Source organism: Pongo abelii, chromosome 2 (genome assembly GCF_028885655.2).
Source record: "Pongo abelii isolate AG06213 chromosome 2, NHGRI_mPonAbe1-v2.0_pri, whole genome shotgun sequence".
In the NCBI taxonomy this organism is placed as follows: domain Eukaryota; kingdom Metazoa; phylum Chordata; class Mammalia; order Primates; family Hominidae; genus Pongo; species Pongo abelii.
Genome location: NC_085928.1, coordinates 106,181,368 through 106,195,179, shown reverse-complemented (window position 1 = coordinate 106,195,179; position 13,812 = coordinate 106,181,368). Strand labels below are relative to the sequence as shown.

The following is a 13,812-nucleotide window of genomic DNA, read 5'->3' as shown; positions in this document are numbered from 1 at the left end:
GGCAGGTGGATTGCCTGAGCTCAGGAGTTTGAGACCAGCCTGGGCAACATGATGAAACCCCGTCGCTACTAAAAATACAAAAATTAGCTAGGCATGGTGGCACACGCCTCTAGTCCCAGCTACTTGGGAGGCTGAGGCAAAAGAATTGCTTGAATCTGGGAAGCAGAGGTTGCAGTGAGCCAGGATCACGCCACTGCACTGCAACCTGGGCAACAGAGACTCTGTCTCAAATAAATAAATAAATAAATAAATAAAATAAGAGAAAGAATTGGCTTTAGTCACCCACTCCCATTCCATTCTTCTGTTCCTGCTTCTAGGGCAGAACTCTTTGGCTCCAGGGCTTAGTTTCTTTTGGATGGATGGGGGTCTAGTTGGCTTTATTATTTATTTATTTATTTTAAATTTTTTTGAGACAGAGTCTTGTTCTGTCAGCCAGGCTGGAGTGCAATGGCGTGATCCCGGCTCACTGCAACCTCCGCCTCCTGGGTTCAAGTGATTGTCCTGCCTCAGCCTCCCAAGTAGCTGGGATTACCGGCGCCCGCCACCATGCCCTGCTAATTTTTGTATCTTTAGTAGAGATGAGGTTTCGCCATATTCGCCAGGCTGGTCTTGAACTCCTGACCTCATGTGATCCACCCGCCTTGGCCTCCCAAAGTGCTGGGATTACAGGCATGAGCCACTGCGCCCGGCCTTTTTTTTTTTTTTTTTTGAGACAGAGTTTCACTCTTGTGGCCCAGGCTGGAGTGCAATGGTGGGATCTCGGCTCACTGCAACCTCCACCTCCTAGAATTGAAGCAATTCTCCTGCCTCAGCCTCCTGAGTAGCTGGGATTACAGGCGTGCACCACCATGACCGACTAATTTTTGTATTTTTAGTAGAGACAGCGTTTCACCATGTTGGCCAGGCTGGTTTCGAACTCCTGATCTCAGGTGATCCCGTCCTCATTGTTCTCCCAAAGTGCTGGGATTACAAGTGTGAGACACTGTGCTGGCCAGAAGAATTGTTTTAACCAAACATGTGTAGACCCATGGATTCATTCCATCCTATGCAGAGTCCTGGTCTTCCATATTTAATTAGCACAAATGCCATAAAACTGACTTCCTACTATTTAGTAGTTCTCCCTGTGAACTATTCAGTAAAGTTTCTTTACTGTTCATTCCCTTGCCTGACGATTAAACTCAAAATTTTTATTTATTTATTCACTTGTATTAAGTTCTGATGGTCTTTATTACCTGAATTTGGATTCTAAGCTCTATTATTATTATTATTATTATTATTATTATTATCCTTAATAATAATAATAGACCCCATAATAAATATCACTCACTATGGGCCCAGCATTGTGCTTTGTGCTCTTCAGGGCTTTACATAAAGACCAAATTTAATGCTGGTATTATTTCATAGATCGGGAAATTGAAGTTTAGAAGGATTAGTAACTTTGTGTCCACAGTCATAAAGTAAGAAAAGACAAGACAGGGTTCAGGATGCCAAAATATGTGTTCCTAAATACTCTAAATACACCACAAATAACTCTGAACTTTTTAAAGGTCTATGTTCTATAAATAATGAGATCCTTGCTACTTTGACTAGGCCTTTGAAGAAAAGAAGCCAGTGAGAATTAAGCCCCCTGACATAGATGCAATACCTCTTGGGAAAGCTAACCAACTTTGGCCTTTGAACTACATCTAGGGCCAGGAGTGTTCCAGGCTTTGACTACTCTAGGCTTGCAAAGCTGCCATCCAGACATCTTCATCATCAGATTCCCAGACACCCAGCCCAACTGCTCCAACTCTCTCAGGACAGGAAGAGGGATGAGGACTAGCTAAGCTATGCTGCTCTAGAGGAGCTACTGAAACCAGGACCCCCATCCATCCAGAAGAAATGAAGCCCTGGAGCCATAGAGTGCTGCCCTAGAATCAGGAATCGAAGAATGTGGTGGTGGGAGTGGGTGACTAAAGCCAAATGGGGCTGGGCACTGTGGCTCACGCCTGTAATCCCAGCACTTTGGGAGGCCGAGGCGGGCGGATCACGAGCTCAAGAGATTGAGACCATCCTGCCCAACATGGTGAAACCCTGTCTCTACTAAAAATACAAAAATTAGCTAGATGGAGTGACGGGCGCCTGTAGTCCCAGCTACTTGGGAGGCTGAGACAGGAGAATCACTTGAACCCGGGAGGCAGAGGTTGCAGTGAGCCAAGATCACGCCACTGCACTCCAGCCTGGCGACAGAGTGAGACTCCGTCTCAAAAAAAATAAAAATAAAAATAAAAATTCTCCTATTTATTAGTTAGGCAAGGGTCTTCAGTTAGGCTGATAAAGGGTCTGGCCTCCTGGATTACAAAAAGTTCATGGTTGTTTGTTATCTTCAGCTGGTTAGAAACAGTTGCAATTTAATTTTGATATTTCTTAGGAAAGTGCAGCTAAATGGTAACATTACTGTATTTGCTGACTTGTGGAAAACAGGGAAGAGCAGATCTTGGATTGGAGGACCAAGAGCCAGCCTTCTTTAAGTCAGTTGTGCCTGTCTTCTCCACTGATGAATCCTTACTTCTGGTAGAACCTGGCATGTATCTTCCTCTAGTAAATATCTACTTATGAGTGGGGAAACTCAAATGAAGGCTTCCTATGCACATTCTTCAATACTATTCTGTACTGCATTCTACATCGGGGGACATCGAGACTAAGGACTCCTATCTCAATCCATCCTTTCTTCTCAAAGGAAAAGTCACAAAGAGCATTCCCGTATAGGTCATAAAGACTGTTCTCTCAGTGGAAACAAATGCTTGTGGCATCATGTGATTATGGTAAAGGATAATTTTAGTATAATTGTAGATATTTACAGCACTGAGGATGTCTCGGATGCCTACTTGGAAGATTCTCTGTTGCGTTAATATATAGAATAGATTTGGCTGTGGGTTTTTTTGGATTAAAGTAAAATATGTAATATGTAAAAATGGAGTGCAGTGTATAATCTGAGTCTAATCATGGGAAACATCAGGAACTTTTTTGTGACGGCGTTCACCGTGTTGCCCAGGTTAGTCTTGAAGTCTCGAGCTCAGGCAATCCGCCCGCCTTGGTTGGCCTCCCAAAGTGCTGGGATTACAGGCATGAGCCACTGTGCCCAGCCCTTTGTGTTATTCATATTCTTGCAACTTTTCTGTATATTTGAAATGATTTCCAAATCAAAAGTTTGAAGAGGTTGAATGAAAATATAGGTCCTGCACAGCACATCTTGGGGAGAAAGACTTTAATCATTGAGAATGATTAATGGGCCAGATCTTATCATAAAACAAGAGCCCAGTCAGCCCTTCCTGTGACTCTTCTGACTGGAAACTTTCTTTCTTCAGCAGAATCAAAGCCAGAAGTCCATACCTGCCCTTCTTGCCCTCTGGCCTTTGGCAGTCAGCAATTCCTCAGCCAAGATGAGCTACACAATCATCCTATTCCAGGTTTCCATGCAGGAAATCAACTCCACCCAGGAAATCCCTGCCCAGAGGATCAGCCACAGTCACAATGTCCTTCTGATAAAAATCACAGGGGGGCTGAAGCAGAAGATCAACGAGTGGAAGGAGGCGTCAGACCCTTGTTTTGGAGTACAAATGAGAGGGGGGCTTTAGTGGGTTTCTCTAGCCTGTTCCAGAGACCACCAATAAGCTCTTGGGGAGGCAACAGAATATTAGAGGTACAGCTCAGTCCAGCCCAGAATGCAAGCTCTGAGGAAGTAGACAGAATTTCCAAGAGGGCAGAAACCCCAGGGTTTGGAGCAGTCAGGTTTGGAGAGTGTGCACTAGCTTTTAACCGGAAGTCAAACCTGTTCAGACAGAAGGCAGTCACAGCAGAAAAATCTTCAGACAAAAGGCAGTCACAGGTGTGCAGGGAGTGTGGGCGAGGCTTTAGCAGGAAGTCACAGCTCATCATACACCAGAGGACACACACAGGAGAAAAGCCTTATGTCTGCAGAGAGTGTGGGCGAGGCTTTATAGTTGAGTCAGTCCTCCGCAACCACCTGAGTACACACTCCGGGGAGAAACCTTATGTGTGCAGCCATTGTGGGCGAGGCTTTAGCTGCAAGCCATACCTCATCAGACATCAGAGGACACACACAAGGGAGAAGTCATTTATGTGCACAGTGTGTGGGCAAGGCTTTCGTGAAAAGTCAGAGCTCATTAAGCACCAGAGAATTCACACAGGGGATAAGCCTTATGTGTGCAGGGATTGTGGCCGAGGCTTTGTAAGAAGATCATGTCTCAACACACACCAGAGGATACATTCAGATGAGAAGCCTTTTGTTTGCAGAGAGTGTGGGCGAGGCTTTCATGCTAAATCAACTCTCCTCCTACACCAGTGGACACATTCAGAGGTGAAACCTCATGTGTGTGAGGAGTGTGGGCATGGATTTAGCCAGAAGTCGACGCTCAAATCACATCGGAGAACACACTCAGGGAGAAGTCTTATGTGTGTGAGGAATGTGGGCGGGGATTTAGCCGGAGGATATTCCTCAATGGACACTGGAGGACACACACGGGAGAAAAGCCTTACACGTGCTTTGAGTGTGGGCGAAACTTTAGCCTCAAGTCCGCTCTTAGTGTACATCAGAGGATGCACTCTGGGGAGAAGCCTTATGCATGCACAGAGTGTGGGCAAGGCTTTATCACGAAATCACAGCTCATCAGACACCAGAGGACACACACAGGAGAAAAGCCTTATGTCTGCGGAGAGTGGGCGAGGCTTTATAGCTCAGACAACCCTCCACTACCACCGGCGTACACACTCCAAGGAGAAACCTTATGTGTGCAGCCAGCGTGGGTGAGGCTTTTGTGATAAATCAACTCTCCTCGCACACGAGCAGACACATTCAGGGGAGAAGCCTTATGTGTGTGGGGAATGTGGGTGGGGATTTGGCCGGAAGATACTCCTCAACAGACACTGGAGGACACACACAGGAGAGAAAACTTACGCGTGCATCGAGTGTGGGCAAAACTTTAGCCACAAGTCCACTCTCAGCTTACATCAGAGGATACACTCGGGGGAGAAGCCTTATGCATGCATGGAGTGTGGGCGAGGCTTTAGGAGGAAGTCACAGCTCATCATACACCAGAAGATACACTCGGGGAAAAGCTTTAGAGGTGCAAGCAGTGAGGATGTGATTTTAGCAACAAGTCAGCCATCAGCCACACCAGCGGAAATGCTTAGGGAGAAGACTTGTTTGTAAGGTAATGTGGACAGAGCTGTACGTGGACATCATTACTTGTCACATGTCAGAGGACACACTCGGGAGAAGCCTTCATGGAGTGAGAGTAAGGTGTTGGCTGGAAGTGGCCCCTTAAGAGATACTTGGAGTCAAATCTATCCACTGTACGCCCACCCCACTCTTGTTCTAAGAGCTTTGGGGACAGTCTTTTGACCCCTTACATTCCTTTAGATGTGAAGATGACAGAGATCTAACTTCTCAGAGCAGAGGTGTCAAGTGACGGTCCCCTTGGAGGAATGGTCTTTGCATCTGACTACTTCCTCCTGCAACTGTGTTCTTCCATTGGCTTCCATGACACGCTCCTGCTTTATTTTTTTCTACATCCCTAGCTTTGCTGTATCCTCTCCTACCCCACCTTTAGATTTTACTCAGAGTTCAGTCTCCAGCCCTACAATCTGAGGGACTCCTTTACCAGGTCCCCTTCCTAACCCTCCAGTCCCAAATCCAAGATTCTTTAACCACACTCTAAAAGTTCTTCAGACTCAGGACTTAAACATAGCCACGCCACCTTGGCCTTCAATGACAGGGATCTAGCAATGCCGCATCATCGGCCTTCCAATACCAGGTTTAAGGGTTTTTTAAACACAGCTCCTCTTAAATCCTCCAACCTCAGTATCCAGTGTTTTAGCCATGCTCAGGTGGCTAAATTATGTCCAGGAATGGTGCTAGGGCCTTTAGCCATTTGTCTCTCCTCACACTCCCAGGGCCCATATGGCCCAGGTTCTGACAGTTTGCCTTACTCCGTTGGCCTGGGACTAGCCCTATCTGATACCCCGTGTCAATGAGTGTACCTTGGAGAGCTATCCACTCAGGCCCCAGTGCCTTTATTTGCCAAGAGACTCTGCCACAGAAAAGAAGGGGAGAGATGTTCATGTAACCTCAAAATACTTAGGCTTGGTTTTGATGCTAGAGAGGAAAGAGGACTTGGAAAGAAAGAAGGAATGGCTGGTCCAGAGGCTTTTGTCCACTCCTTCTTACTGGAAGTGGTTGATCTCCAGGGAATCCCCAAGGTTAGCCTGGTTAGGGGAAGGGCTAGGGGTACCTGGAATGTAGGATCTCTCCCCTGCCTGGCCTACCACCCTAATGTGTCCAGAATTGGTGGGTTCTTGGTCTTGCTGACTTCAAGAATTAAGCCGTGGACCCTCGCGGTGAGTGTTACAGTTCTTAAAGATGGTGTGGCTGGAGTTTGTTCCTTCTGCTGTTGGGACGTGTCCGGAGTTTCTAACTTCTGGTGGGTTTGTGGTCTCGCTTCAGGAGTGAAGCTGCAGACCTTAGCGGTGTTACAGCTCTTAAAGGTGGCGCATCTGGAGTTGTTAGTTCCTTCCGGTGGGTTCATGGTCTCGCTGGCTTCAGGAGTGAAGCTGCAGACCTTCGTGGTGAGTGTTACAGCTCTTAAAGGCGGCGTGGACCCAAAGAGTGGCCAGCAGGAAGATTTATTACGAAGAGTGAAAAAACAAAGCTTCCACAGCACAGAAGGGGACCCGAGTGGCTTGCTGCTGCTGGCTCGGGCAGCCTGCTTTTATCCTCTTATCTGGCCCCACCCACATCCTGCTGATTGGTCCATTTTACAGAGAGTGTATTGGTCCGTTTTGACAGGGTGCTGATTGGTGCATTTACAATCCTCTAGCTAGACATAAAAATTTTCCAAGTCCCCACTAGATTAGCTAGACACAGAGCACCAACTGGTGTGGTTACAAACCTTTAGCTAGACACAGTGCTCATTGGTGCGTTTACAATCCTTTAGCTAGACACACAAGTTCTCCAAGTCCCCACTAGATTAGCTAGACACAGAGCACTGATTGGTGCGTTTATAAACCTTGAGCTAGACACAGAGTGCTGATTGGTGCATTTACAATCCTCTAGCTAGACATAAAAGTTTTCCAAGTCCCCACCAGATTGGTTAGACACAGAGTGCTGATTGGTGCATCCACAAACCCCAAGCTAGACAGAGAGTGCTGATTGGTGCATATACAATCCTCCAGCTAGACATAAAAGTTCTCCAAGACACCACCCAACTCAGGAGTCCAGCTGGCTTTCCCTAGTGAATCCCGCACCGTGCCGCCACAGAGCTGCCTGCCAGTCCTGCGCTGCACGCCTGCACACCTCAGCCCTTGGCAGTGGATGGGATGGGCAGCGCCTGTTGGGGAGGCTCGGGCTGCGCACGAGCCCATGGGGGTCGGGGGTGGCTTGGGCATGGCACACGGCAGGTCCCAAGGCCTGCCCCATGGGGAGGTGGCTGAGGCCCGGTGAGAATTCAAGCGCGGCGTGGGCAGGCTGTGAGTGCTGGGGGATCCGGTGCACCCCCTGCAGCTGCTGGCCCGGGTGCTAAGCCCCTTAATGCCTGGGGCCTGCGGTGTCGGCTGGCCGCTCTGAGTGCGGGGGGTCCCCGAGCCCACGCCCACCCGGAACTCGTGCTGGCCTGCAAGCCCCGTGCACAGCCCTGGTTCCCGCCCGCGCCTGTCCCTCCACACCACTCCGCCAGCCGAGGGAGCCGGCTCCGGCCTCGACCAACCCAGAGAGGGGCTCCCACAGTGCAGCGGCGGGCTAAAGGGCTCCTCAAGCGTGGCCAGAGCGGACGCTGAGGCCGGGGAGGCGCTGAGAGTGAGCGAGGGCTGCTAACACGTTGTCACCTCTCACTAATGCTGCCCCTTTCCCATGGCCTGAGCTAAAAGCCACAGAAAGTGTGTGTATGTGTGTGTGTTTAGGGGTTGCTGGGCAGGGGAAGTGTGGGACACCATCATTCCACAAGACCTCGAAGTTACTTCTCCCATAGAAAAACGAAAGTGGAAAAATTAGTGATCATACATCTACTTTAAACATGAGGGGGAGAAAAAAGTGTTCATTTTCTATTAAAATCCATGTAGGCACTGTCGAGACACCGCACAGATCTGGTCTGGCAAGAGGACTGTCAGGTCCAGGCAGTCACAGGAAGAGATTGTAAGCTGCAATAAATCTTTCTGAGTCTCTCTTCAAAGGGTTTAGCCTGCTAACTTCCTTATCCTTGTTCTCAAATTCAACTTTCTTGTTCTTCCTTACCCCTAGTTACCGTAAACAGCCTACCCCATTCTTGTCAGCTCTAATCAATAACTCACATCTGTTCCCTTGGTTACCTGTACCCATTGTTCCCCCGAAACTGCACGTCTCACACTCCACCTCTGTACCTCATGTCCCCCTCTCCTTCTATATTTAGGAAAATATGTACAAGTGGCCAATTGGGTCAGCTCAGATTGTGCAGTCTTGACCCCAGCCCATGGGGGAGTGACACAGAGATAGGGACTGCGTTAAGGATAAAAATCCCCTGGTCTCCTTTGTTCTCTGTGCTCTTGTGATCTTGATTGACACAAGTGGCACCGTTCTGCAGAAGTAAATTACCTTGCTGAGAGAAACTTTTGCCTGAGTGCTGGTTTTACTTGATGGCACCGAGCATCTAATCCTGGAGCATTTTATATCCAACAATTCTGGGGGCTCGTCCGGGATCCCCATTCTTTTTCGGGAAGGGGTCTTCAGTCACCCTACCCAGGGGAGACGCTTCCCACTGCCCTGTTGCTGTGGCCTCAGGGATGGGAGATCGAGACTCACCTGTTGTGACGAATAAACCTGGACTCTCAGCAACGCGGGGAAGAGAGACTTGCAATACTGTGGCAACCAGGTAAACTGCACAGACCAAGGTAGAAAACGTCGCAGGGGCAACAAATTACTTCTTTAGTGGTTTTGCGGGGGTTGGGGCATTCTGGAGGTTGAAAGTGCATGAATGGTAAGCACTACTGCTGTGTGCAGTGGGACCAATCTGCAGTTCCGTGGTCATCTCATATGGCTTAGGGCGGCCCTTTGGGGGTCCCGTCAGGGGTTTATACTGACCCGCCATCAATGCTAAAAGTGACCTGGAACATTCCCTCAAGGGAAGCGGCCAGAGCAGACAGTGAAAGAAGGGTGCAAGGAATCTCCAGCAGGTGGAGCTAAAGGATAGGCGAATTGAGCCTTAGCAAAGCTTCCAGTGAAGAACAGGCAAGAGACCCCTAATACGAGGGGTTGAGCCACAAGGAACCCCCCAAATAGGCAAGAGATCCCTAATATGAGGGGTTGAGCCACAGCAAGCCCCCACTAGGCAAGAGATTCCTAATACGAGGGACTGAGCCTAGCCAAGACCCAGTATGGTAAATAATACAAGCAAAAAAGATAAAGTTAGCAACAAAGATATACCACTGATAGTCCCCTAGGTCTCAAAGATATACCACCTGATAGCCCCTCAGGTCTCAAAGATATACCACCTGATAGCCCCTTAGGTCTCATGCTAAAAGGTTGGAAAGATAACAAGAGAACTAAACATAGGACAAAGGAACAAATGATAAAATATTGCTGTTCTATTTGGTCTCAAAGACCTATCCTCAGTCCCTCAATCTTCTGGCCAAAGTTTGGGTCGACTAAGGGTATACTATATCAACTTTTAATTCAACATGTAAGTAATAAAAGCCCAGTTTCTCAAGAAGAACTGAACTATGCTCTTTGTTGGAAGCAAAGACCTGTCCTCCCTTTTCCCTTATGCACCTGCCCCTCCTGTAGAACCAGCGAGAGAAGGGGGGATCCTGGCAAAGAGAACAGCACACGGGATCCCCAAGACCATCCTCCACCTAATACCCCTAGTCCCCCTCCTAATACACCCAACCCTTCCCCTCAGGCCCAGCCTAAGTCCCCCTCCCTGGAAAAACTCCAAGCTCCTAATTCACCAGGTTGCTTTTGCTGGGCTAGTAACATCAAGGATCCACCGCAACATATCTGCATCGTCCCTCCCATAGTATGCCCCAGCGGCAGGCAAAGCCCATGCTCCTGCCCCCTGGCTGGTCCAACGTCCCAGCACCATATTGACGGCAGCTCTGCAAGACCCATGGGCCAGGCCCCAGCCTATGCCCCGAGCAGACTACATTATGGGATATCTGGCTTACTTTTGCCAAGGCCAAGTAATATGGGGCCTCAGCCGCAGCTCCAAGCCACTAGGCATCCCTGCGGCTAAGTCTCCTGAGCAAGTGGTAAATAATCTTTCAGCTGATATATCCGCTAGCATTCGTTGTGGTCAGGCCAGTGTTAAAAGTAAAAATATCCACCAGAAAAGAGCTTTGATTCTTTAAAGTCGCTTTTTTGTTGTTGTTGTTTGAGACGGAGTCTCACTCTGTCACCCAGGCTGGAGTGCAGTGGCACCATCTCGGCTCACTGCAAGCTCTGCCTCCCAGGTTCACGCCATTCTCCTGCCTCAGCCTCCCCAGTAGCTGGGACTACAGGCACCACCACGCCTGGCTAATTTTTTTGTATTTTTTAATAGAGACGAGGTTTCACCATGTTAGCCAGGATGGTCTCGATCTCCTGATCTCGTGATCCGCCCGCCTCAGCCTCCCAAAGTGCTGGGATTACAGGCGTGAGCCACCGTGCCCGGCCTCTTAAAGTCACTTATATTAAAATGTGCTACCAGAAAAGAATTACATGTGTAAAGTATGAGGCTATTCTGTTAAAAAGGATGGTTTAACATTAACTACTGATAATTCGCGTAACCTAGCAAGTTTCTTAATGAGAGATCCAAATCAAAAAGAAAGCACACATGTTTAGATTTAACTGATTACCATACAAACGTCCGGCCAAACTTAGGAGAAACCCCCTTCAAAAGTGATTAAGGGAAAAAGAATGCAACAAGTGTTCAGTGATTAATGAAAGTTCCTAGAGAAAATCAAAGTGTTTAATAATTAGTCTATTCAAATTTATAAGCTGTCTGCACTCAGTCAAGCTTTAAAGTACCTGCAGGACCCGAAAGAACCATCTATACTAATTGTAAATACGCCTTTACGGTGGCTCATACATTTAGAAAATTTCATACTGAATTAATTGTAAAAGTTAAAGCCTTGTTTATGAGGAGTTAGTCACCCAAGTGTTAAATAACCTTCAGTTACCAGAAAAGAAAAAAATAGCTATTGTCCATGTCCCCAGGCACCAAAAAGCCTGTCTTTCAAGAGTCAAGAAAATAACCTAGCAAATCAGATAAGCCAGAAAATAACCTAGCAAATCAGATAACGCTACAGGAGCATTTCTCCTGTAGGTGCTAAAGGGAACTCAGAGAAATGTTATTCAAACCTCTTATGAAGGAAGTCCTATCTCCATCTACATTAGAGGACTCATTAAAGACCCCAAGCCATGTATAGCACAGTCAAAGTTTATACGTGTACAGGAATTTGTACCCTGAGCCAAACAAGTCTAGAGACTTGGTTGCCATAAATCAAATGTCTTCTGACTTCTTATTACTCTACTAAGAATCCAAACTACCTCTCAAAGCAATCTAACATTCCTACATACTTGGTTTATCTTCCACTTTCTCTTCCCTCAGAACTCACAATTTTCCAGTATAGGCGCCACCCCTAGAGTTTCCAGTACCTCAACACCAGCCTGAGGAGCCAGCCTAGTGCTTCTAACCACTGAAACTGCAGTCCAAACAGCAAGAAAAGATAGACCCATCACACCCAAGTCAAGAAAGCACCGCCATCCCCGAAGTTGTGGGTCATTATCCAAGGGAAAAAAACCCCTCAAACCTAAGGTTAAGAAACATTTAACACTCTTTTATCTATTCTATTCCCCTTTCTTCTTTCCTCATTCTCTTGCTGACCTTGTTATCAATGTAACTAGGTCAGACTCACCCCAAATCATTACCTTTGGTGTTTACCTTGTCATGCCTTGTCAAAACGATGAATACTGGCAAAGATATGTCTCTACTTCAGAAAAATACCTCTGCCCCTTCAGAGAAGCCACTGACCCCGTGCCTTGCTCATGGCGGGGGTACCAAGGCACCCCAAGTTGGGAGATATGTTCTCAATGGGCAGATGTCATCCTAACTACCAGAGAACACGGCGGGACCTCCCCAGAAAGCTGTACCAACCTAAAATCTTGCCTCTGCCTTACCAAAGGAATCATCCCCTCTAATTGTCAACTTCACCACTGTAACCCAGTAACAATCTCTATTAATGCCCCTACTTCCACCAACCCTGCGCCCCCTTTAGAATGCTTGTATGGATTAGGAGCAGAGGTCAATGGATATGACCATAAGGCTTCTTTAAAATATGCTTTATTGACCCCCCCTTCTTCTTCTCCATCTGAACCTTCTACTCTACCTAGCAACAATGCCAAAGTAAATATTGTAGAAGTAAAAGATTTAAGACAAACCCTAACAATTGAAACAGGATATCAAGATGTAAATGCCTGGTTGGGATGGATTCAATATTCTGTCTGCACGTTAAACAAAAGCAATTGTTATGCTTATGCGCACTGCAGACCAGAGGCCCAGATTGTCCCCTTTCCACTAGGATGGTCCTTCAATCGACCAGGCATGGGCTGTATAGTAGCTTTTTTTCCAGGATTCCACAGCCTGGGGCAACAAATCATGCCAAGCGCTCTGTCTGCTATATCCTGAAGTCCAACACCCTGTGGGTCAGCCCCTGAGGACCATCCAGCTTCCATCTCCCAGTGTCAGTTTCACCTCATGTCTCTCACAACAGGGGGAGAATTTGGCATTCCTCAGAAGCTTAATGGGATGCAGCGAGCTTAAGCCCTTCCAAGAGCTTACCCATTAGTCTGCCCTTAGTCATCCTCTAGCGGATGTATGGTGGTATTGCGATGGACCCTTACTGGACACTGCCAAGTAACTGGAGCAGCACTTGTGCTCTTGTCCAATTGGCTATCCCTTTCACCCTGGCATTTCTTCAACCAGAGAAAGAAAAACCACAACACCGAAAAATAAGAGAAGCCCCTTATGGGTCTTTTGACTCTCAAGTTTACATAGATGCCATTGGAGTCCCATGGGGAGTGCCTGACAGGTTCAAAGCCAGGGACCAAAGAGCTGCAGGGTTTGAATCCATATTTCCAGGGGTAACTATTAATAAAAATGTAGCTTGGATAAATTACATCTATTATAACCAGCAGTGGTTTATTAATTATACCAGGAATGCTATCAAAGGAATAGCTGATCAATTAGGGCCTACTAGCCAAATGGCTTGGCAAAACAGAATAGCTCTAGACATGTTATTAGCCAAAAAAGGTGGAGTCTGTGTTATGATTAAAACCCAGTGTTGTACCTTCACCCCAACAACACTGCCCCCGATGGGAGCATAACAAAGGCCTTGCAGAGACTTACTGCTTTATCCAATGAATTAGTTAAAAATTCTGGAGTCAATGACCCCATTTCAGGATGGCTAGGAAAGTGGTTCGATAAATGGAAAGGAATCATGGTCTCAATTTTTATTTCCCTTGCAGTTGTAGTAGGCTCATTGGGTGTTGTGTCATACTATGCATCTGTGGGCTAATACAAATAATTGTACAAACACCACTTACTAAAGCCTCCCTTAGTTCTCCTCTACCTTATTCAAGTAAGCTTTTCCTTTTAAAAGATCAAATCGAATGACAAAACCAAGACATGTTTAAAAAGTTTGAAGAGAAAGGATCGTAAGAAAATTAAAAGGGAGGAATTGTAAGATGCAATAAATCTGAGTTTCTCTTCAAATGGTTTAGCCTATTAACTTCCTTATCCTTGTTCT

At 47.0% G+C, this 13,812-nt stretch overlaps 1 protein-coding gene across 1 annotated transcript in view; it reads left to right on the top strand.

Moving 5' to 3' along the window:
* The window catches only part of ZNF589 (zinc finger protein 589), a 30,139-nt gene extending 23,717 nt beyond the window's left edge, over window positions 1–6,422 (top strand). The window contains exon 4 of the mRNA XM_054551154.2: window positions 3,348–6,422. Coding sequence (XP_054407129.2) covers window positions 3,348–4,810 — 1,463 coding nt within the window. The 3' untranslated portion in view covers window positions 4,811–6,422. The remainder of the gene's footprint in view (window positions 1–3,347) is intronic.
* The last annotated feature ends 7,390 nt before the right edge of the window (window positions 6,423–13,812 follow it).